The sequence below is a fragment of the Merops nubicus genome, unplaced genomic scaffold (genome assembly GCF_000691845.1).
Source record: "Merops nubicus isolate BGI_N331 unplaced genomic scaffold, ASM69184v1 scaffold5374, whole genome shotgun sequence".
Taxonomy (NCBI): Eukaryota; Metazoa; Chordata; class Aves; order Coraciiformes; family Meropidae; genus Merops; species Merops nubicus.
Window position 1 is genome coordinate 73,484 of NW_008603672.1, and position 26,064 is coordinate 99,547.

Here is a 26,064-nt window from a genome sequence, read left to right on the forward strand (position 1 = left end):
TAATTTTGGAAAACAGACAAGCTGGAGTGCTTGCTGAAGTAATCGAACATTTTAGCACTATAAAATTTAATGGACACTGGTGTGTTCTGCTGATGTTAGGTCTGCCTGCAGGAGAAATTTGGTTTGCTCCCTGTTTAATTCCAGGACTTTATTTTTGGATTGCCTTTGAGAACAACCATCTTGTTCTCTGCAAGGTGAAATGCAGGTACCAGTTTGCTGTAGGATCCCATCCAGGAGTGCTGGATGCTGTCTGCACACTGCTGAGACCGAGTCTTTCTGCTTAGGAGGTGCTCAAAGGTGTCACAGCAGGTCCTGCGTGTGCAGACGTTCCCATGTGTTCAAAGGCATTCAGGACACATCCTCAGCTTTATGGTAGAAAATTCCTGTTTTGTTTTCCTGAGTCAGAGGTAATAGTAGTAACGTGTTGGGAGCAAAGGAACTGAGAGCAGGTGTAGCACAGATGCAGGTGGGACTTGGAGCCTGCTGGCGCAGATTGTCCAGGCACGAGCGGTCTGACTGTACACCCCTCCCCACGCGTTCACCCAGGGCTGAGGGCTCCTCACCCTGGGATCTAGCAAGACAGTAGGGACATAGCTGTCCTGCTGCCATGTGTTCTCACCAGCAGACCTGCGTGGAGCGGCCAGCATTTCCTTGGGATGTGAGATGGAACCATGTAGCTGGAACAGGAACTGAGGCAGCCACAAACGCAGTTACAGTGAACTGGAGCCCAGTGAGCAGCTGTGGGAGTCTGGACAGAATGAAATGGCTCTGTGCCACAGAAGTATCTTGAGATTTTTTTTTTTTCCCTCCTAATCCAATTTACCATTGAATGTTCTTGGATTCAATTGATTTGTATGTGTATAGCTGAAGATAATGGGTATAGACCCGTCTTCTGCTCTATATAAGTTGAAAAATTGTAATGTCTTTCGTGTACTTGGTATCAGAGCTGAAAAGAATGGTGCAGAAGGTTCTAGACCAGTAATGTGGGTTTTTATCTGTAATTTTAAAAATTATTCAAAGCCAAGACTTCACCATTTCTCCTTTCTTATTTTTTTTTGAGTGGAAGACATGAAGACCAAGTGTATGATATGTAGAATTTATGCTGGAAATTTGAGGAAATATATAAATAAATCATATGTGTAAATGAACCTGGTTGTTATGTTTTGAAGAGCAGCCATCATGCCTGTGCATGAACTTGTTTACAACAAAAAAAATCAGTGACAGATTTACTGAACAGGCATGGTCACCAAATTGTCACAGTAAAATGTAGTGACCTCTTTGGATGGGGATCAATACTCTATATAGGAAATATAGATGAATGTCTGTATACAGATGACTGAATTTTGAAGCTAGGTTTTTATGAATCTGTATTTTCCATGGTTTTTCAAGGAGAGAGATGGTTTGTGACACTTTCAGATATGCAATACTCAAAAGAAATTGCCAGTGAGTGTGCTGGAGCCACTGTAGGAATGGAAAATGCAGTATCAGTTCCTGAAAAATAACATGTTCTTCATTAGCAGTTTGAAATTATTGGATGAGCTCTTAAAATAGTAATGAAGCTGATTTTTATGCTTTGATTAACTAGAACGCAAATGCAAAATACTTAATGCAGTGAGGGAATCTTACAGTGCTGTATTTTAGAGTAACAGAAATTGGTGATAGCAAACACATCAAGGCACTATTTAGTACACCTTCAGTCTTAGCAGAAATACTGAATTGTCCTCTGGTTATAGGATATTATGGGATAACTGTATTTTGAAACCCTCTCACCTTTTCCATAAGCTGCAGTAAGTAAAAACTTCAAATGGAGTAGATAAAATGTAAACATGTATATCAAATAAAAGCAGTGTCAAGTATTCCTGTTATCCCTCTGTGAAGTGCAATAAAGTGCTGCTTTGCTGCAGTACCTCTGCAGGTTTTGGGGCTTCATGTCAGACTGCTCACGTTTATTTAGTTGTAGCAGAATTTTGTTCTTTGTATTATATTGCATTTGTATCATGTATGTCTGATTCTTGCTGCAGCTTGAATTATAGATTCTTATACTTCATATTACTTTTACAGTGTTTTGGATTGTTTATTTCATGCTGTCTAAATATGCTTTAAAATTTAAGATCTCAGTCTGGCAATTCCTACTCCTGTGAGTACTATTAGCACAACTAGGAGCTGTGCTGGTGTCAGTTTGATCAAGTGGGTGGAGGAGGGTTTGCAGGAATGTATCATATGCTGTATGCAAATTTTGAGTTTAAAATTATTTAGAACACTTGCATCTAATGCATTAAGCAATTCTCTCCAGCCTTATAAAGAAAAAAATCCCAAACCTTAAGATTCATCCACTCCCATATGAGAAATTTTTTTGGGCTAATTAAATGTGTTTTTTTTTTTTTTTTTTTTTCTCTTCCCTTCCTTCATGTCAGCATTATGAAAGAATGTAAAGTCATAAAGTCAAGTCATAGTTTCCTTTAAGCTGTTTTAATAGCATTAGCTTTACCTTTGTACTTCATTTTCACAGAGGTTTTTACTCGTGGTTAATGAAACAGTTTGATCTTTTAACTTTGTGGTTTGTTTTGGTAGAGTACGCAAATCTTTTGTTCCCATTTGGTTTATTTATTATACTTCCCAAGAAACTGAGCGTGGCTAGACATTTTGTATTTCTGAGTGGGAACTTGCAGAATCAAATAGTTTGTATAAAACTCTCTCTGTATTATTTTTGGACTAGAGAAAAGTGACATACAAGAAAATTGCTTATGCAGTTAGATTTGGTTGTTTCTCCATCAGGATGGATTGCACAATCCACTTTAGAAGTAAAGAAATGATGATTTATGGAAGTACATAATGGTCCAGGGGTAACGAGAGTGGGATTGCATGCTATGTGCAAATGCAATTCAGGCAACCGTAATATATAGAATAAATAGTGACAACTGTGGATTACAGAGGCATAATTCCACTGAGGAGTCCTGCTGGTGACATGAACTTCAAGTGCAAAGCTCGGGTGGTTTGTAATGTTCCATCAGTGGAGCCCAGAAGAGGAATTTATTCCAGTTCAAGCTCAATAATTTCAAATTCATGTGATTTTTCTTTTGTTGCTAAGCACATGAATCTCACCTCCTTTCCCATTTTAATTAGTGTCTCTCTACATCTTCCTATATTATGACAGTGTGAATGCTCTTTTTCTTGCAAGCTTATGGATAGGAACAGTAACAGCTTTCATTTTCAAATACTGCAAACTAACATCAAAGCTATAGTTGGAGTGGTTTCAGTGGTGGGTTTTTTTTGATTGCTCATCAGACAGCTTAAGTTCCTAGACATTGCGTTTCATAAAAGCTTTTAGTTTTATATGTACGTGATTCTGTGGAAGGTAATTATAGAGTGTTTTTTTTTTGTTTGTTTGTTTGTTTTTTAATTTAGTTTTGTGATTCTAACTGCAATTATTTGAGCCGCTATTTCTTCTTGTGCAGTTTTCAATTAAGTAGTCATTAGAAAATATTTTTATGCAATGTGTTTCTTAAGAGGTTTGTGTTGATGAAGGGGGAATAAAAATAGGGTATTTATATTAAAAACTATTGGTTTTGTTTTTTAAGTGATAAAACGTCTTTGTGATGATAATATTTACCATATGCTCAAGAAGCTGATACCTATTTTTACAATCTTAGTAACAGATTCTGTTCATACACATTTCATGGTAGATAAACACACAAAGAATTTTTTTTTATGTTTGTTTCAATGTATCACGGTTCTTCAGAGTGACAGGTATTTTATGATCTTGCTACACAAGAAGTGTTGCGTCTTGGTCAGTGTGTATCTTCTTTGTACCTGAATTATGCAAGCTGTATTTTCTATCAGATTTAAGTTTTACTCAAAATTCTGTATTCTTTTAACTTTTTAAATGCATACACAGTGTATGTGTACTTAAAAATACAGTAATATATTAAAACACCAAATATTTATCTTTTGACTTTTTGTACTAGGTTTAAAGTTACCTGAATCGTGGAGGGTTTTCTTTTAGCAATTGATGTGATAAGCCTTTTCCTTTTCCGCAGATACGGTATATGTGATACAAAAATTACTGCTGAAATGCTATTATTCTTCATTGGTTTATTACTGTAGTTAGGAATTTTGATGGTGTTTGGGATGACACCATGGAAACTGAAACTGATGTGTCTTCAGTACAGAAACTAATTTCAGTCCTGAAACAAATTGTTCTTGGGACGAGACTGCTGGCAACTTTTCAGATTTTGTTTTCTTCCTGATTTACAAGACTAAGCCTTAAATCAAGGTGAAGCTGACTATGAAAACAGAAGTATCCTTATTTAATACCTTGAAATGAGACTCACTGAGGAATGAAGTGACTGATTCAAGCTTGTGCAAAACTCTGTGGCAGAGCTGGGACCTAAGCCTAATTTTGAGTCCAAGGTTAATATTTCAAGCACCAGACCATTCTTCCTCTAAGAATGCAGCCTTCATTATAACCCGAGATTTCACTTATGCAAATTGTGCTGCAAAACAAAAATCCCTTTCACTTAAATTTTCTATAGTCCTCCAAATAACAAGGGAGTTAATAACTGCTTTTGCAAAGTCTTTTTAACTATTATTAAGTTTCATTTATTGGTAAAATAACTGATTTTTTAAAAAAACATCTTTAAGCTTAAATAGTAAGACTTTTTATGCTGTTTGTGAGATTTCCCTTTTTCTGCCCCCTAGTATTGCAGATCATTTTATTTACTGTAGCCATAGCCTAAAAATAGGCAGATCATGCTTATCTCAGCAATAATTGGACTACAAAGCATAGTTTTGATATTTTTATTCTCTCTCTCAATATATATTTATATGTAAAATGAAAGCTGAATTAAAAGAAATTATTAATAATGTGACAGTTCAGTGTTCTAAAATTTAAGGCTTCTGTAGAGGAACAGTTGCCATCAGACTTGATTTATGTTGTAGCTCTTGTTTTAAAGAATTTGGACTCATATTCAAGACAAAAAAACCAAACAAACAAACAAACCCATAAGTATATTCTGCCTGTCCCAAAGAAGTTCTGTTACAGAGCAAGAAGATTTCTTCAAATGCAACTTTTGCAGCTAAACCTGGAATTATCTGGTATTTTTTGGCAAATCAGCCTTGGTAAAGTGTGATGAGCTGGGACCAGTAACTGGAAAAACAATAAATAACTAGGAATCTAAACACACTTTCTACAAATTATTGGGAAAGAAATAGAAATATTAAGTAAGTCTTAAATATTGTATATCTAACATCAATGTGCTGTTTCAAGAAAACAACTAGTCTTTTATTTACCAAAATATTTTCAAGGGAACTCAGTTATCAGATGCAGCTTCAAAGATTTGATTTGTTAAGATATCTTACAGGGTTAGAAATAAATTTAACAGCACTTCTGGATATTTATTATTTGCTCTGTGACATATACTAATACCTGGTCATCTTAAACTAATTCAGATCTTAAGTTCAAACATTTTCAGAAAATTTTTGTAAATATTCTAGTGAATAATATATTTTAAGTGTTTACACATCCTTCCTATACAAGGATATTGAAGAATGGTAGCAATTTCAGCATCAAACTGTTCCTGTAGGACAAGTATAATTTGTTTTACAAATGAGGAAATGAAGATGCAGAAAAGTTAAAGTAATTACATCAGAAGACTGCTGCAGTGCTGGGCAAACATCTGTACTGCTTAGGAGATTTGTATTGTCTTCCCAATTGTCATTTAGTAAGTGTTTTTTTTTTGTTTTGTTTTGTTTTGTTTTTTTTTTGTTTGTTTTGTTTGGTTTGGTTTTTTGTTCTTTTTTTTGTCTTAAGTTTACTGTGCATAAAAGAGGACATATTTATCCTCTTTTTGTCCATATATAATCTTTAAAACCATCTCAACTTCTTAAACCATAAGACAAGGGAACTACTACATTTTTATGGACAATATACAAAAGTTAAGCTCCGAGTCATGGAATTTGACATATTTTCTAAATGTATTGATCCTTCCATATGCAGTTAGTAATTAACTGATATTATTTAGAAATTGGATTACTGAAGAATTCCAAGGAAAGCCAAAGATGACCAACTGATTGTGACCTTGACTCATTTGTTGTTACAAAAATTTTAAGTCGTTTCTGCTTCTTAGTGAAATTATTATCTAGGAACAAAGACTTTTTCTGGGCAGGATTATAGCCACTGCATGCTAATTAATGGGACAAAGAAATGAGGACTAGAGAAGCAATAACAGTAAAAAATCTCGGAACGGTTGCACCGGGGCATGATAATGTTGGCTTCCTGTCAGCTCTGCTGTCGTGTGCATTGGCACTTCTCCTCATGTCGTCCCAGAGTAACCAGAGACTTATGAGGGCCTCACAAAAACTTGCCCTATTCTGTCTCTGTGGCTTTTCCAGAGAGTAATCTTACACACTGGGTCAGCATAACCAGATGGGGAGAAGAAAATAATCTAGTGCTGGCATTCTTAGTGGGACGTTAACGGCTCACCAAAAGTGATAGATGATGGGTGATTTCTTTAACCACTGATTCTGAAATAGTTTACAGTGAAAGTGAGTCACCTTTCAAAAATAGGTAGAGGTAACTTGGGTATCAGTCTGTTTTGGCAGGTGATCCTAATGTAGAGTGGAGGATATTTTCCCAGCTATCAGGCTATCAAAGAGTTCTGAATCTAGTAACTGATCGTTACTTTTTACCTGAAAGCATGAATATATGATAAAAGGTTAGTTTGCTAGAAGCATGTTTTCACTTTTAGTACTGAGCACCAGAGATTAGAAAAAGCATGTTTAGATATCCTTCATCTTCTTCAATTTCTGCTCCACTGTTTTATTTATTAATAACATCTTATTGGGGCTCCTAGTGGCTTTTTGCTTAGGGTATATTATTTCTCACCTTGTGGCACCTAAGCTTTGATTTTTAGGTAGTTAAGCAAGTGTGGTCATGCAGTTTTTTCTATTCATTGTTTTGGGAATGAATTTCGATCAACTGCGCCTCTTCTAAAGCTATCCCAAAAAAGTCTGTTTGAAGTAAGGCTGTAAATGGGCTGGGTGATTTGAATATTTGTGTGCTTGTGCTTTGACTGTTTTTTTCAGAATCAGTATTGACAGAAAGCTGTATAGCTGACAGGAGTCAAATTATTATTTTTTAATGTAAAATGTTATTGCAAAATTATGTAATTTACTGCAATAAATTCCCTCTCTTGTTCCCTCTCTCTTTTAAATGCCTTTTTTTTTTTTTTATACTTGCAAGAAGCTAGTGATGAAGTGATTGGCAGTATTCTTGTAGTTTGACTTTTAATCTCCAGTTGGAACAGGAACATTTTCAAGAATGAGCCAATAGCAAATTGCTGATTATGAACAGTGTGGGTTTTGTTTTGCTTTAAAGGCTGGAAAACATTCCCATTTCAACTAAGGCATCTTTCAACATAACCCTGATTAGGGTGTTCTAGGGATATAAGATGGCACCATGTGAACCTTTAAAGCATACCCAATGTTCAGAAATCCTTACAGGGTCTGTAGATATGAATTAGTGAAGTGTTGCATAGCTTGGGATTCTCCTGCAAAAGGACTTTTTCAATTTTCAAAATCCCTTTAGATGAGTTTTGGTGTGGATGATAACGTGGTCTGATCACAGTGCTGCTGCATTGTTGGTACAGGGCTACATAGGGATAAGCAATGTGCTGCTTGTGTATTCGGAGGCATTGTGGGCAGGTCTTGCTAGCTAGCTTAAGCAAACTGGTTTACTCACCATAGTTGGGGGAGAGAGGAAGAATCTCCTTCAGCTGGTGACTAGGAACCTTGAAGGTTATTCCACTTCAGTCCCCTTGCTCCAAATGATGCTTAGGAAGAGGAGTCCTTTGTGATCAAACCTCTCACCAAAAGGTTGCTATGTTGGCTCAGATGCTTCTGAAACAGCAGAATGGCTTGGAGCTAAGGGCAAGTCTTCTACCTAGCTCAGAGTACTTCACTAGAGACCACTTAATGTTTTTCCTGCCAAGTGTTTAGGATGCCTTGTGGATGCAGTTGCTCATATTTAAAGTTTTGGACCCTATTCCTGAAATAAAAATCCATTAGGTATCATGATCTTCAAAGCAGAGTTGTCTTCACTAAAAAAATGATTAAAAGAGAACTCTAGTTTGATTGCATTAAAGGCAACCTTTTGTTATGCCTTTTTTAAAAGCCACTGAGGAGCAATCCTTATTTTATGACTGAAACAAAACTCTGATTTTGCTTCATGGTGCCCAAAAAGAGTGGTTGAGTACAAAGTTTGGTTTATTATGTTGTAAGATTTTTAATTACTGGAACCCTTTCCAGCTGTAGGAATACAGGCCTTTTCAGAATTAGGAATTTCTATGCAAATATTGAAAGTTGATATGAAATAAGTGAATAGCTTTATTGTAACAGGTCGTGTTGTGATAGTACAAGGTAGAATTCTCCTGTAAGGAAAAAAAATGCAGGTAGTGCAACCTGTGTTTAAAATGGTGCTTGTGAATTGGTTTCAGTTTGTGTTTTAAATAAAAAATGTAGATGGTGTTCTAGTGAAGTCTTAAGGCTATCTTGCATCTTTCGCTAGTGGCTATTGTGCATTCAGGCACCTCAGAAACAAAGAAATGACAGTGAAATGGATGGCCTGGGCTTAACTAAGTAGGTGATGGTACAGATGAGGCCTGATAAGCTTAACACTTCATCTCTGTGCTGCCACTGTGGTTTGCAAGGAGATTAGAACTGTCTGACTGTGAGGAGGGCAAGCTCCACAAATTCACTCATACATGGCAGTTTTGTAATGAGGTGATACTTCATTCCTTAAACTACTGAACTAGAACTGCACAAACAGATGTATGCCTCTGGCAGTCCTGTGCATGCAGCACGGGCTCTGCCGTACCTCCAAATGCAAACAATGTCCAGTTGCCACAATTAGATTTTATTAATGTACACTGTTCTTTGTACATTTGTAGTAATAAGGGACAAATTGTATTTTTGTGGAAGGAGGAAACCTGCAAGTAAATTCAGGGTGTTTACATTGCAGAGTGACGTTTGACAGGAATCTAAATAATGATTATAATTTTTCTGTTGGTTAACATGACAAAATCTGGTGTTGGAAATTAAGAGAGTATTCTGCCTTTATTTACGTGCATTACGTTCTTTCACAGCAAAACTTTTTTAGAAAGCTCGCAAGGTAGAGATGCGACCCTATATTATCAATCTGTTATGCAGTGGCTGGAAAACAACCAAAGGTTAAACCGAGTTTAAGCAAAACTACATAAGGATGTGTTGAGAGTCGGAAATGACCACTGGGCCCCTAGTTCACACATAGATGGCTTTAAGTGCTGACTTGTTCTGCCTGCTTCAGTAGGAACACTTGTGTTTTTAACTTCAGTGTATGTTAATTACTCTGCTGTCTTAGAGGCTTGAATGCAGTTCACGAGGAAGGTCATTTCTTTGTAGTGACCAGAGATGAATTCATCAATGATTGACTACCAGTAACCTGTGATTCGGGCAGATGTCTGTGATGTTATGCAGTTTAACAAAACTGTGTATTTTTATTAAGCAATAAAATAGGAGCAGTGTGCTGATGGCACTTTGCTGAACGTGGTGATGAAGAATGTATTTTTGAAATTGAAACTTTAATTTTGATGTCTAAGTGAAAATGTACTGTTAATTGTAGCAAATTGAAGTTTACTTTGTGCAAAAATTGTACTTAAAAGAGTTCAAACACAATGAATATTAAAATCCTGTTCTTCAGAAAGCAATGGCACAATTTTTAAAACCCGAGAACCAGTAGCTTTATCTTGTTTCCTCTTCTAGAGGCTACCAAACCTTTTTTATTTTCTAAGAAAGGGATGCCTGTATTAGATGCTGATCACTTAAACCTGGTCTTTTATTTTAATGGCAAAAAGAGCATTATTTAATTAACTAGTGGAGTTGAATCAAATAAATATAAGCAAACACAATTTTTCAGTGCTAAGGCTTTCCTTTATAGTATAATAACCCATATAAGGCTTAAAACATTTCTATACACATATTCCCTGTTACAGTATTTGTGTTGCAGAAATGTGATTTTAGACATTGTATGTTTGTACTAATGAACATCCCAACTAGAACAAGATCTTTTATTTAAGAAACGAATTTGAAAATATCAGCCAATTTTTGCATATGCTCCTAAAATACAGGCTGTTTTCTCTGGATGTGTGCAAATAAAATAGTAATTTTTTTTTAAAGTACAATAAGCATATGAACAGAGAAGATACAGTAAAGAGATAACAGTATGTGTTCTTTTTCTAATTAACAACTTTTATGTGATGAAAGTGTTCTTCTACTAGCTTCTTCTCATGTGTGAAGGGAGCAAAAGTAAATTAATTACCATTAGCCTGAAGGAGAGCACACTGTGTTCTTTACAACTTCATAGTATTGATTTGGCTATTATTCATGGCTTCTATTCTCTGCTATGCAGATTGATGCATCTTTAATTCATAGATACATTATCATTAACAGTGGTTTATTGACCAAGCAAAACAAAGCTGTTGCTGGGTCCTTTCTAGTGCAAAAGCTCTGTAGACTTTCTGATAAATGTATTAGTTTATGCATTCTATTATAGACTCTTGAGTTAGATGGTTCATTTCTATATACTATGGCAATAACCTGTTGTGGTGTGATAAGGTAATATTCTTGATTTATTTCTTTTTTATGAGACAAATTCTTTTGGTAATGTAATAAATTCCTAAATTACAGAAACTTTTAGTCCTTTGAGAATCAGACAAAAGCTGAATAAGCATCTCTGTGTTTGTGTTCATGTGATAGAACTATAGCAACATGTAGAAACCTCTGTAAAGAATAGAAAAACAATGTACTCTACGTTTTGAGATAGGTTTGGTTGAGAATTACTTTAGTTAAATTTGGGCAAAAGTCTTTTAATTTTGCAGAAACAGCACAAAATTGAAGATTTGTTGAAATGTTTCCAATCTGATAAAATATTTAGATGTAAGTACACAAAAATAAAAGTACCCTTTGCGGGGGGAGCGGGTGGGGGTGAGGCTGGGTCTTTTTAGTGTTTTGGTGGTGTTTGGGTTTTTTTCTTGTGAGAGGGGGCAAGTCCAAGATTGTAATGCAGGCACAAGACTATGCACATTTCTAAGCAGAGAGGCTGAATCTGTTTAGTTTTTTACATGCGTTTTGATGAAGGCAATATCATTAGGGAGTTACGTACACTTTAATAAAATGTTTTGTGTTTTCAGTTTCAGAGGAAAATAAGGGCTGAGATCAAGGCTAATATTCTTCACTCTCCTCTCTGCAGAACTTGAAATTGCTCAGTGTGTTTGTTTGTTCTTTGCATTGATGTTCTGGAACACCTGCTTATGGTATAGCATGTGTGTGATATGATACAAAGACTATTGTTCTGTAGATTATTAATCCAATTTTTATTGAAAAAAAACAAACAACAACAACAAAAACAAACAAACAAACAAAAAAAAAAAGCAAGAGCTACTAGCAGCTCTAGCTGTGGTTTTGATGAGTTCACTGTGTTATGCATAGGGCTTTTAGCTTCATTTTTAAAAGTGTGAGAGAGAAAAAACACTAAGGGGAAAAATTATTTAAGGTGAGCAGCATGCCAGTGTTCCAGACGCTGGTCTAAGCATATATGAATTATGGCCAAATGGTCCAAAGAGGAAAAGACCAACACAAGTTCTGTTCTGCCTTCTGAATGTACAGAAAGGTTAGGCATTCTGTACTGTCTTGTGAAGTTTTATATGCGACTGGGAATCACAGATGGAAGTGAAAAACATTAGCTTGTGTGGCAGAACCACAAATGGGTTTTCACACTTCTGCACAGCACCAAGTACTATAGTTTGGTTTCCACTTTTTTTTTCCCCCTTATTTTTTTTCCTTTTTTTTTTTTTGGTGTAGTTAGTCTGCTGAATTCTCAACGTCTGTGCATAGACCACATGCAGGTGGTCTGATTTTCAGAGATGCTGAGAGCATACTGACATTGCTGGCTTTGATGTGACTGAGGGGATATTTTAAATTTTTGAAAAGAAAATATTTTTTCATGTTCAGTAATGAAGAATTGGAAGCCTAAATTTAGGCACCTGAGTTCAGATGTTTGGATGTTTTTCTTTTTCGTGTTTTTACAAGTTCACTTTGATATGTAGAGTTCAGATACCTGTGTAAAACCCTAAATCAATATAAATACTTTCATCAGGAGGATACAGAAAAGTGCGATGATGAGATAGAGCAGCAGGGATCAATGCCATGTCCTTCATAGTGACAAACAATGAAGCAAAGCCCATTTAAGAGTTAATGTGGAAGGTCCTGCACAATGCAAAGGTTTAGAAGTATTAGCCCAGCAGATGAACGTTAGTTATAGAGAACATTGCAAACTGCAAATGGAGTTTGTATCCCAAGGATATGAGATGACACGTTTCTTTTTCTGAGGAACAATAGCCATTAGCTATTCCAAACGAGCAGTGCTTTTAAATCTTGTCACAAGGCATGGGTGTTGCTAAGCAAAGGTTTGTCTTCAGAAAGCACTTCAGTTTTTGTGGCTATACTGTGTCTCTATTTTATGGTGGTTGCATGTTTCATTGCTCAGAAATGCTTATTACAGAAATACTTAAACCCAGAACAACAGCTTGCTGTAAGGCTGGCATAGGTCCGCAGAAAGAGAGCGATAAGGAGACAGACACTCAGTGATAAAAGGTAGTGTAATGAGAAAAAACATTATAAAGTGTGATTTGAAAAATTTAGTTTGTGGATGTGTCCTGTGATCTTACAACATGAAGTACACTGTCTCTTTTGGTTGTCCTTCTTTCCAGTAACCATAAAATATTTCAGAGAATACCCATGCAGTGTGGTGTACAAAGGAAAATGTGGTATCCTATCCCAGCTGAGAAAATGGTAAAACCAGTAATTTGTCAGGTTCTCTACCTCTCAATATTCAGTGACAGAATATGGCTGTGGTGAAAGGACTGCATACTCACATTTCTTCAGACTTTTGCAAGAAGCAGATTTAGATGTACTTCTGTTTAGATATGCTTCTAAGGTACTTGCTTTCACCTGAAAATATAGGGATGGTTTTGCCTTGACTGAAGGTGCCCTCTGGGTCATATTGCGATTCTGCAGATTTATACCTATAGGGGTTTTGTTCATTGTTTAAAGCAGGTCATGTGTAATGCCTGCAGTGAGTTTTCGAGAGTATCGAGTACCTCTTTATGGAAAAAGGAGTCTTCAGGGAAGCTCCAGAATGTTCTTTTTTTTTTTTTTATTTAAATGAGGACTTTATGTTCTCTACTGAAATGGAAGCAAAGGTATATTTTGCAGAAGCTATGTAATCATATATATTTCTAAAGCAGCTTTTTAATAGTCTTGGTTAACTGGCTCTTAAAACACGCATGCTGGCCTGTGAAGATGTTTCAGATGTCTAAAAGAATTTATGAGACAGTCATTTGCTTTTTCAACTATTTTCAATATGATTGAGTTAATAGTCAGGAAAGATGATGAGCTGGCACTTTTTTGCAAGAGTCTGAAGTCCCCTTGGCCTCTGCCACTGAATGCTGGAGACAGTAGCAAGGAAAAGTTTCTCAGTTATTTTTTGTTACTCTGCTTAATCCTGACCCAAACTCTTTATTAAGGGACAGATGGGAGTGTGTTCCTGACCTCTGTTCGACTGCTTAGAATTAGATCTCCTAACTAGACTGTTATTTGGATCACGCAGTTTTGATGACGGTTGTTTAGATGGAGGCTTATTAACTACTTCAAGTAAAAATTCCAGTACTGGATTAGTCCTGAGGGCAAGCATAAGCATTTGAAACTCCTCAAATGTGTTTCCTTATCTTTTTACATATTAGAGAATATTATCATTTGTGCATTACAATGATGAGTGCTGCTTGTAAATGTTGTGGTGAGAAATAGCCTGTGTTGTAGAGTAGCATGTGTCTTTCCACACTAGCCCAGCTGTTTTAACCACCTATGTATTCAAGCCTCTTCCAGTTATTGCTGGTTTTGTGGCATACCTATACATGTTCAGTTGTGCAAAGGTTTGAGGAGGTGTCAATCTTGTGTGGACACAGTTCACAGATAGTTCAGAGGAGTATTGCTGAATCAGAAATTTGGTTTGTTTGGTTTTGATGAGAGTTCATCTTAATGCTGTAATTGATTTGGTTTTGTAGCACTTGCATGTAGCAATCAGGTAAAAATAGGTCAGAAGTAAATATCTTTGTAAAGATTAAATATGCTGGGGACATAGTGCCCTTGCAATGCCTGTAAGATGTGTTGTGTTAGATTATATTGAATGTGAATTATTTTGCAAGGAAAGCAATAACTATCGTTGTCAAGTCTGCTGATGATAACAGATTTCCCAGTATAGTTGATCTGTGGCTGTAATATACCAGGTAGAACTTTGAGTAGCTAGTCATAGTAAAGTAGTATGCAACATATATTTCAGTATTTTGCATTTCAAAATGGTTTTTGTTTTTTTTTTGTTTTTTTTTTTGTTTTTTTAAGTAACTTTTTTTTTCCCAGAGGCAACAAGAGTTCCTCAGACATCAGTGTATGAAGAGTCAGACTGTGACAGGCTAATGTAGAGCTCCTTGGAGTCGTTTGATGAAGTGAATAAAAATTTCTCTGCACAAAAGAAAATGAGTGTGCCATCACATTGGTCATTGCTGATGGATTTCATCAACACAAAGAGGTTCAGTAAAGGTTAATAGGAGTGTGTAATGTGGTGTAACACAAACTCCCAATTATCAAGGAGTTCTCTAATGTCAAGGTGAGGAGAAGTATGCCATTGTGACTCATCTTTCCATGCAGATCAGCCTGAACTCAACAACGTTTTCTGTGGTCCATTGGGCAGGGCACTAGGAGAGTAACCAAGAGAGCTTGTTCTTTTTGTAGCTCTGAACTGTTCTGTGACATTGGGCATGTCACTAAATTTATATGTACCTTAATATCATCATGTACAGAATGAAGATAGTCATAGACATTCCTTCTACATATTCTTTGCAGCTTTGTGGATGAAAATGCTGTATCAACACTGAACCAAAATAGTTTTGTTTATAAATCCTCACCAGCCATCAACAACAAAATAAAAACGCCTTTTACTATTGGTTATTTTAAGGGCTTTAAAAAGTTGCTTCAGTCAGTGCATTTTAGAGTAAGGAGTACCAGGTAATAACAACATAACAGTGGCACTCTAGTTTAAAAAAACCACACCACCATAAGGTCAACATGATAATGGGAAAATAGGAAATCTTTTCTTCAGGAGAGATTCGCAGATGAGTCTGTTGAGGAGTGCACCATCTGTATTTGGTAGCTCTGCTGTGGTAGAGCCATCTGAGTACCCTTCTGCTCAGTGGAAAAGCTCAGATTGCCACTCACACGCACATGTAATTCTGGAGTCTGCTTTTTATTTGGCTTAAAATTCAGGTTTATTCCAACAGCACATATATAATTTGTGACCTCTCACTTCTAATGAAGCATTTAGAGGCTGTGCTGGATATTTTTAAATCTTCTATTGTGAATTTTTCTGCTGTCTGTCACGTGTATAAGGGATGTGTGTTGGTGGAGTAGAGCACTACTACAAGCAAGAGCCGGAGCCCCATAAGGTTTGAAATTTTGCTGTTTGTGTCCCCAAAGTTTGAACATGGATGCTGTTTTAATATAATATTGTCTTATAGAATGCTGTGATAGATTTTCCACATCAAGAGCAATTTATTTTCTTTGTTTTGGTTCAAAAACTTGGAGCCATATTTTGCTAATAGCAGAAAGCCTTGCTGTGGGCACAGCTCCTTTACTTTTGACAGAGCTATTAATGGTGTAAGATAGCATCTAATTAGACTACATTTTCAGTCTGCTTACATAAATTGTAGGTTTGGGGTTTTAGAATTTAAAAAAAGCAAAATGAAAACAAACCCCACAGAGTGAAAAAAGGAGTGTTGCTAAAGCACCCTGAATAAATGCCATTTGTTTTAAATTTTGTAAGTTAGTGTTAATCATGTACACATAAACACTATGCAATTGGAAGAGCAGAAAAAATGAATGTGAGCTTTACTTTTAGAGAGTGATAAAGAATAGGTGAGTGAAAGAAAAAACATTTTTCTTGATGTATAAAAATGTAGCGTGTTATCAACCTTCTTATCCCTACAGTCTAGAAGATCTTGACCTAAAAATCCAAGGTTACTTTGGGAACAAAGTCACCATTAGTGAAGAAATCCATAGGTTTGGGGGTTAATAATTAACTGAGACAGAACTCCTGTGTATGGCTGATATGGCTTTTGACTATACCTGGAGAGATGAAAATTGTATTAGCTGTAAACTTTTTGCAACCTTGCAGACTCATTAATTGATTACATTTGATTGTCAGGACATCTGAAATATAGAATTTAAATAGTGTTAATGATCCAGTTGATTCATGTGGGTCTTCAAACCAGCAGTTCTGTGGCCAAGGGAGTCACTGTTAGGACTTCCATGGCAGAGTGTCTGAAGCAAGTTTTAATGGTTCAAGCAATGCATAGCACAGCCTTTCTGCTGGGCAAGAGATATTAACTGAAATCAAAGTCGGTGATTTAATCAAAAGCGTATATTTCTATAATCTAATTTTTATATTTACAATGTTGAGACGTGAGCATCTGAAAGTGGTTTTTTTTTTTTTTTTTTTTTTTTTTTCCCAAAGGCCTAGAGTAAACCTACCTTTTTTTTTTTTTAAGGAAACAATGAGTAGACTGAATATATATTTGATCTTTCATTTGCTTGGTGGTTCTCTATTTCCATTATAAAAGAAATATGTATACCTGTGTATATCTATTTAACTTGTATGTGGTAAAACCTCTTAAACAGCAACATTTATAAAGTCTGTACAGCTATGCAAGCTATAGCTATGAATACACCTCAGAGGACTGTATCAGCTCCTAATATGTAACACAAACTTGACACGTTACTTTTACAAGATTACTATAAAACTCCTGTTGAGTGAATACCTTTTGTGAATCAGGACAGCAGTGGTATTTGCTGGCTCTGAAAATCCCAGGAAGTGGGAAGAATTTTCATCGTAAGTGGTTGTAATGTTCCGCACAATTACAAAGCACCCACGGACTTGTGGAAAGACTGAGACTAAGAACTGTTAGAGATTTGTAAGTAAATTGAAATTTTTTTATTTACAGCATAAAGGCAATTATCTTGATTTTGATAATAGTTGATAGAAGTAGATCCAAATAGGAACACGGACATTGTGTTTCTTTTTGGAGAAGGAAAAAAAAAAAAAACAGGAGAAAAAAATTGAAACTGTAGCTGGCATATGACATCTTTCTGATGTCTTGCTTCAAGAGGGTGTCTCTTTTCCTGCCTTGATCATTCAAGCTGTGAGGATTATGGTGTGGGTTTTTTTATCTTGCTTTGGGTTTTGCTTATTTTGTTGGTGTTTTTGTTGTTGATGATGCAAAATACTTGGATTGCATTAAATGCTTCAGACCTGAGTTTTTATAGATTGCTTTCTGGTATGTTATTTCCAGACGATCGTTTACCATGCAAGAAAGGAAAAAAAACAAAACACACACCTAAATCCATGAAAAAGCATTAAAGGTTCTGACAGTGAAGTACTGTCTGTCTTTCCCTGGCGCTTATGTGAAATGATCTGGCAAAACAGATACTGAAGAAATAATGTATTTTTTCTGTGCTTTTTCAAATGATAAATGCTCTTGTCTCTCTGGAGAATTTCTCAGCCAATGCTGATTTTTGCAAGCAGAAAGAATCAGCATTTCCAGTATTTTTTTTTTGTAATGCAACAGATCAGAACTCAATCTTCTAGACAATTAGAAATCCACTTATCAGAAGAAATGTCCAGCAGTGACTCTAACTTTTCATGCACTTCTGTTATGCAAGTCCATTATATATAGTGAAGTTTAGGCTCTTTCCTTTCCTTTCCTTTCCTTTCCTTTCCTTTCCTTTCCTTTCCCTTTCCCTTTCCCTTTCCCTTTCCCTTTCCCTTTCCCTTTCCCTTTCCCTTTCCCTTTCCCTTTTCCTTTCCTTTCCTTTCCTGTATAAATGGATTACTGGGTATGTTACAAATGCTGATAGAATTTTTCAGTATCTCTTACTGGAATAAAATTACAGAATATTCAAAGAAATTGAGGGTTTCATGTTTGGTTGTGTTGATTTTTTTTTCTTTTTTTAATACCCCCCACCCCAAAATTAACTTTATCATCTAGTTATTTTTCTTTACATTGGAGAAAAATGGCTATTTAAGGCATTGCTTGGAAGAGCCATTCAGAGTAACAGTACTATAAGGTGGTTTGCAAGTCTGGAACATAAAGGACAGCCTGTCCCAGAAGCTGCGTTTTTTCACCACTGTCCATGATAGTTTTTTCTTAATTGCCACTATAGTGGCACTCTGTTGTTTTCTCAAGTTTACAGTAAAATGAAATAAAGAATTTCATGTAAAAACAATTTCAAATTTATTTCAAAGGGACTAGGTTTTTGCTTTTTCAGCTGATTTATTTAAACTAAACCCAAATTTAATACTTAAAAATCTATTAGGTAGGGAAATGGTGGGAAACAAGAGGTCAGACAGTCTCTGCAGTGAAAGGAAGAGCTATCCTTTGTTACGCTTTTATTGTGTGTCTGTTTCTTTACTATCTGCTATAATCCAGGTTTCTTGCATTGATAGTTAGTATAATATTAACTGATTTCTAAATGGAAAGTAAATTCCCAGCTTCATGCGCACTGAGTACCAAGAGGAAGTGCATAGACACACACAGATGAAGCTGGCAGCTCTTCCCTCCAGACACAATCACTAGAGCACAAGGATACTAAAAACTGCTGGTGTTTTTTCCAACTACATAACTTCTTCTGTTTTGGAACCTTCCACCGATGACTGAAAAAAATAATAGAAGTATTTTTATGGTAATAAAATACTAAATGGTAAAATACATATTATGTAAACCTCTTGGTTGCCAAGGTCTTGCAGATCAAGTATAAATAATTCTAGTTTGTTACAAATTTTCTTGAAGGCTTCCAACTAGACGTGCACTGTGAAAAATGTGTGGCCTTTTCAAATAGAACTTAAATAATATCTTCTGTTTCCTCAAATAATTTTTTTTTTTTATGCTGGAACTTTGACATTTAAATTAGGAAAAAATGATTTTATGTTCTATGAACTAGTGTAACTATATAAAATCAAAAATTATCAGTTAATCATTCCAACATATTTGAGTGCAAGTTATTAATTTACAAAGCAGTTACTTGAAGTTTTTGAGAATTGTGGCTTTTAAAATGTTCTCACAATAGCCTAATAGACTATATGGTATTCTCTGTGCCTAGAAAACTTCTTGATTTCAGCTATACCACTCAGTTTTCAGACAAATGCAGTGATTAATCACCTGGTTTTCTTCACTTGATGGCAAAACTTAAATCAATAAATCTGATGAGCTGAAAACTGTCTCCTGAAGTGATGCATTTTACAATGCTTTCTAAGAACTCAAAGGTCAAGTCTGAAGGAAACTTTTTATGAGAACTTGATACGTTGAACATGATTTGTGCAGCTTGAAATAAGTGATTCAAATTTGTACTTAGTCTATTGACATAATAAAGATGATAGTTGTTCATGGCAGTGCATTTTATTTCATTTTTTTAAAATTCTCCGAAGCTTCAAATCCTGTGGGATGTGGACAGACTTTGACATCATTAATTATCTGGGAATGTTTTCAATTTACTGTTAATTTACTACATTTTATCACAGTTAGTCTTTGTTGCAATAACATTTATTTCTGTCATCTACTGTGATCTTGTATTTTCTCCAGGAAATAAAAAAATAATATTTTTCTGTTTTTGAGAAATCACTGTGGTATCTTCAATTAATTTTGTCAGGGTGGAGAGTAGTGAGTTTAGAAATGGCATAAATGGACTTCAGAGTTGAAATCAGAACTCTGCTTATGGCATTTAAATGTAGACCAGGAATATGGAAAAACCCAAATCTCCCCTCCTATACCCCTGGGTGCAAAATGGAGGTGGTCTACTTGAGGTTTCTTTGGTTGCCTAGACTACTATTAAAATCTCAGATAGAATGGAGCCTCATAACAGGGAACAATATGGGAAAAAAAAAAAAATACTGAAATTACAGGATATAAAAAATTTAGTGTCCTAAATATTTTCTGACAACTTTGTATTTTTAACCTTTGTATGAAATTGAAAATTACGTTTGATCAAATAATATTTGCTTATCAAAATATTAGCATAATTTTTTCCAGAGAACTATAAAGTTTAAAACAAGTCCAAAGTGTCACTTTACCGTGAAAATTAGTTTTGTCAGAAGAAATGGGTACAATATGCTCAGGTGTTGTCTTACAGTAGAGTCCATCCTTCAGTCACCAGCTGGGATGTGACTGGTCCTGATGTATTCACTGTTTTGATCATTTTAGTGTTCATTGAGATGTTTGAGCAACTCGTTCTGATGCCCTTAGTCTTCCTTCTCCCTCTGGAGTTATATAAGATTCTATAGACAAATTTCAATGATAAATCTTTTGAATAATATCAGCTCATTTTTTTTTTGACTGAAGTATCATGCTGTGGGTTGCCCTCAGAGCCTGCTTGAGATGTTTGGGAGATCTCTTTTGCATATAGGGCTAAAGCTGGCTTTTCACCTTTGTTGCAGTATCATGGAGGTATGGTTATGTGAATATGTTAAGGGTTCAGTAATGGGCAATGATTAGTTTATCACAGCCATCCATGTTTTAAATAGAAAAAAGCAAACAATAACTAGACTACAAGCCATCACTTCTTAGAGTACAGGCTGTAGTGGGATGACATGGAAAGAGAAATGTTCTCAGTACTATATGCCTTTTTTGTATATTATGTTCTTACAAGCTTAATTGTAAACACTGATAAAGGAAAAAATGTTGATATGCAGAAAATAGAGGATAAAAATAGTTTTGAATATATTTTTAATGCTTAGTCAGTCTGAGGGTTAATCATACAGTGAAAAGAGACTGTAAGGTAATGCTCATCCATATTGTATAAAGGATATTTTTATGCTTGCTTTCAGGTTAAGGCTCATGTTTATGTGGTTTATTTAGGGTTTTCTTTGCATGGAAAGTTAAGAATATCTAGATAAGCCTGTAGTATAAATATTCATAATGTAAGTATTGTGTAAAGCTTGTGAAATACACATCTAGTGGAAGTTCTGCTGAAGAGGAGGATTCTAGGTTGCTAAGGCACAGTGAATTGCCAAACATACAATTGGTTTTAAATGATTTTTGGATGGGATATGAGGATATTTTACTACGTTTTTTGGCTGGTTTTCAGTTACAGGAGGGATAATTTAAACATTGCAAAAGGGCACTATCATTTTCCTATAGTGCATGAGGTAGATATTTCTATTATATTTTCTTAACAGAGTTATGGTTCTAACCCAGTTGTTTGACCTCTGTGATGGCATCTTGGCACAAAGCAACCTTCTGTCACACAAATAAACATCAAATAAATGAACATCAGCAAAAGTGTAATATGAAACTAATAATTAGTTGTCAAAATTTCAGCTGGATCACTGTGAATAACTTTTCCCTATTTTTTTTTCCTTCTTAGAAATACAAAGAATATGAGAAGGATGTTGCAATAGAAGAAATTGATGGCCTTCAGCTTGTGAAAAAGTTAGCAAAGAATATGGAAGAAATGTTTCATAAAAAGTCTGAAGCCGTACGGGTAAGTAGCAGAACAATCTGCTATTTCATTCTATGCTGTTAAACTAAGTATATAATTTAGGCTGTGCTCTGAGGGCTGTATTAGCGATTGAAGGTGCTGAAGTGGAAATGCTAAAGCATTCAGAAGTATTTTAGTATCGCTGTTCAAGAGAATAGATATAAATTATTTATACCATCAATAGACAAATAGAAGAGTGTCACTAGGTTTGGACCACCAGTTTCACACGTGAGTTTGGAAGGTATCACTTGTGTTTAGTAAAACTTAACTACGTATGGTTGTGTGTTAAAATATTAGATTTCAAAATATCAAACCAAAGCAGACTTAATTTCACTACTCACTATTATAAAAATAGTTTTGCAGGCAATCTTTTGAGAAAAAGATGAAGATACCTTAAATGGGACTAAATTAAAAATTCCTCTAGTTGTGCTAAGTACTACATCACTCTAAAGCAACTTAGTAACAATTGTTAAGTAACTATGTTGAGCTTTTTGTACATCTGTAGGTATTGGTGGCTTGTAGGCTTTCGTTTTCTTGATTTCTAGTGTGATCGTTCTTTTGTGGTAGCTCTGGTGCCTATTAGATTGTATTTACCATAAAAAAAGAGAAGAAATTCTTACTTCTATGTTTCACTATACTGTATAGGAGTTCACTATAACATGCATGTCCTAAAGAATAGCAGATCTTCCTGTTGTAGTTTTCATTTTGGATTATTCTTTGCTAAAAGTTTAGGTGTCTGTAACAGTAGTTCCTGTATATCATCTATATATATCTCAAACTATTTATATATATATTTTTTTATATATAAAAAAACCTAACAGGACATTATGGTGATGCCATTCGCCACCAGCTACTCTTTCAACCAGTTGTCTGCTCAGTTCAGCTGAAGGTCTGTGTCTCAACTGTGGAGCTGAAGGCATCACTCAAGGACAGGGATTCCATTTTTGTAACTGTAGATAAAATTTTGCCTTCAGCCTTTTATTATTTCTTATGGTGCAAAAGGGAGGAAGGAATTTGGCTACATTTTAGAGGTTGAATTTTCTGGGCTGGCAGTGGAGTAAAACATATTTCAGCTTGTAAAGTGAGCACACTTGGCAAGGAAGCAGAGAAAGACAATAAACATGGAACCCCACAATGCTATTTTTACAGTCTGTTTTTCAGAGAAAAACTCCACTTTAAGATGTGTGCAACAGCTTCCAGAAACTTGTTGACTCAGGGGAGGGATGGGCTATTTTCTGTCTTCCTTAACAGAGAAAACGGCTGCCCTGGGATGATAACAATGTGAAAAAAAACAATCTGAAAAAGAACTCATTTAGGATGAGAAGTTACCAGCAAGCTGCACACTTGCTGATCGGAGGAACTCCATTCCATCAGTGTGGAGGTCTGCTGGGGAAGAGCAGTTTGCCTCTCAATTAGAACTTTGTAACAAATATTTTCCTAATTTTTGTGAGAGTTTAGAACTGGTTTGGGCTCTAAAAATACTGTTTTTATCTAAGGAAAAAAATATAGGACCAATATAGGCCACCATGCTCTGAGTTAAAAGTAAGCCCAAATTCTGTGAAGTTTAAACCATGCGTATAGTATTGTCTGAAGGGTTTTAGTGAAGGAAAAAATGACTGAAATCTAGTGCCGCCTTTGGAAGCTTTCCATCTTTGGAAAGGAAACTCAAGGCTTGGTTTGGATAAGGTCAGTTCTTTTAAAAAACAATCTGGTTAGAGTACCTTCCAATAAAGTTATTCTTTTTCATAAAGTTACGTAACGTGGTCCCTCTTGGCTGCTAGAGTCAGTGGGGGACCATTTACGTTCTGGTAGTAAGTAGTGCTGAGTATTCTGTGTCCTGATAAGCACAAAAATCCTTTGGTGCAGTGCGGGTTTTGCAGAAGCTCCATCTTTGGTACATCATAGCTAATTTTGTCCTCATGTCTGGAGGGGGGAGATAGGAGTGTTAGAAAGCTCCTGTGGACCTAAGACCTCTCTTCCATGCTGAGACAATTTAATACTTCATCACTTTGCCTCTAAAATAATACAATTTTAACATAAGGTTTTGATGGAAACTTGTTTGAAGAGCATCAAAACTTGGAATTCAGAGTAATATTTTAGATACCCTGGTGACAATATTGGGGTAAGTACTAAATGAAGAGTACCTGACAAAGTATCTGTAAGCCTTAGAAATTTTGGGTTGACCATTGTGAGGGTTCAAATCAAAGTGCTCAGGAAACTTGTTTCAATGTTACCCCAAATTTTTACCCTACAGTATGTATTGAATTAGCTTAAAAGAAACATTAAAATCCATGGTTTAGTTTAAAATACTTCTTAGATAAAACATTTTAATCAGCATACCTTTTTGAAGTTCTAGCACATTTAGCAATCAGTGATAACTATTCAGAAAGCCACAGTATAAAAAAATTGTTTAATTTGTAGAAAAGGTCAATAAGAAAGACCTAGAAATAGAGAAATAGAGAAATAGGATGGTCTTAAAAGCTGTTCAGGTGTGTTTATTGTTTTTTTTGTTTTGTTTTTTTTTTTTTTTTTTTTTTTTTCTGGTTGTTTTTGTTTTTATGCTTTCAAACACATTAACTTGTTTGAAGCTACTAATCACATTTGAACTCTATTCTCCCTCTTCCACCTTTATATTCTGGTTGAATTTTTATCTTTCTGTCTCATTGCTTTTCATAGTGATTAGTTGGTTCAGTGTGATTTTTATCATATTCATCTCGTTTGAATTACCCTTCAGTATGCAATTATCCTATCACATAATGTCCTATTTTTTTGCTGTCAGATACGTAAAATAAATGGAAAACTGAAAGTACTAAACCAATTATGTAACCTTTTGTCATTTACTTACTGATGGAAACCCTTGCAAGCAACTTCTCCCTCCCTCCCTGCCCAGTGTTCACTAGCTTAGATTTATGTCAGCTTAGGATATTCCTGTTAACCATTTCCTTTCTAATACTGCCCTACTTGATCAAACTTCAGAGACACAAAATCAGATTTTATTTTGAAATATTTGTGGCATGATTTAAGTTAAAACCATCAAAGAATGGTTTTGATTTATGTCACTGACGCTTTGTTTCTAGCTATGCCAAATGTAGATGTACTAGTTTACCTTTAAGACTATGTCATTTGGGTTGGAAAAATCTCACTGCCCATAAGGTGCCATAAGTGGAAATGTTTCCTGCATTGTTCAGCAGTGGGTTTAGTTTTACAGCCAAACCCAAATGATCCCTTTGAAAGCCGTGTATAGTCTGCTGTCACTTGTGGTATTGCTTCGGTTGCTTTTTCTGGACTTCTAGTGATTTCACTCAAAGGAAATGTGCTTGATCAGTCCTTAAAGTTAGCTGTGATTTATTTTTTTTTCTTTAGAAGGTTTTATGATACATAAATGACTTCATTTATTTGAAACTGAATAGGAATAGAGCATAATGATATAATGCTCAGTAACAAATGAGTACTGCAACAAACGATAGTGAAAAAGAGGTGGAATAAAAACTATCCATTTGGTGATTTTACTTTTCCTAGTTAATGGTGTAATAGGAAAAAAAATCAAAGGAAGATAGGGTGACATGAAAAGAAAAGAAAAATGAAAGATATGTTATTAAAAAATATTCAAAAAGCTATTACTGACATGAGCTATGCAGTTAAATTTGTATTTTCATTAGTGTTTCTTTGAAAGTAAAGAGAATCCTGTAAAAATGATTGTTGATTTACTTGTAAGATGGCAAATCAAGTGTTAAGGATTATTTTTCTTTAAGGCACCTACCATTACTGCAGTAGAAAATGCAAACAGATTTCTTTTTATTAACTTCTCTTACTGTAGCTACCTGGTGTTCATTGTAAAGCTGATTCTCATTATAACTGTACTGTGGAAAGTAATTGGTGTTGTACAGTAATTCAATTTCAGTGCATTCATGCATCAGTAAGCCAGTGGGATTTATCTAGAGAGGCCTGCGCCTTTAAAGCTTTTTATCATGAAATTCCACATGCAGAAAAATGTTCTTCCAAGGAGTAGAATATCAGCATTCATATTTAACAAACATTTTCAATGAAGAGAAATGGATTTTTTTTCCACCAATGATTTTAATACCAGTCTTTAAACTGTTTTCAGATACGTAGCATTATATTGTTTATGCACAGTTAAAAGTAGGTAATGTATGTGTTTGAAATGCTTATTCACTTACATGTGTGGTTTGCATATTTTAGTATGTGGGTGCATATACGTGTGGGTATGTATCTTTGCAGACACAAATTTTGAGGTTTATGTGTGTAATAACAACAGATGCAATTTGCAAATTATTTTTTTTCATATATATGTACATATATATGTAAGCAAAGTATTAAACGAGATGTACTGCATCCACATATTTCCAAGCAAATTGAAATTTGAAGAATTTTTGT

The 26,064-nt window shown here is 35.3% G+C and overlaps 1 protein-coding gene across 1 annotated transcript in view; it reads left to right on the top strand.

The window, feature by feature from the left end:
* The window catches only part of LOC103771459 (voltage-dependent calcium channel subunit alpha-2/delta-3), a gene marked incomplete at its 3' end in the record, with an annotated part of 286,197 nt that overhangs the window by 72,749 nt on the left and 187,384 nt on the right, over nt 1–26,064 (top strand). Inside the window, exon 3 of the mRNA XM_008938755.1 lies at nt 21,556–21,672. Coding sequence (XP_008937003.1) covers nt 21,556–21,672 — 117 coding nt within the window. The remainder of the gene's footprint in view (nt 1–21,555; nt 21,673–26,064) is intronic.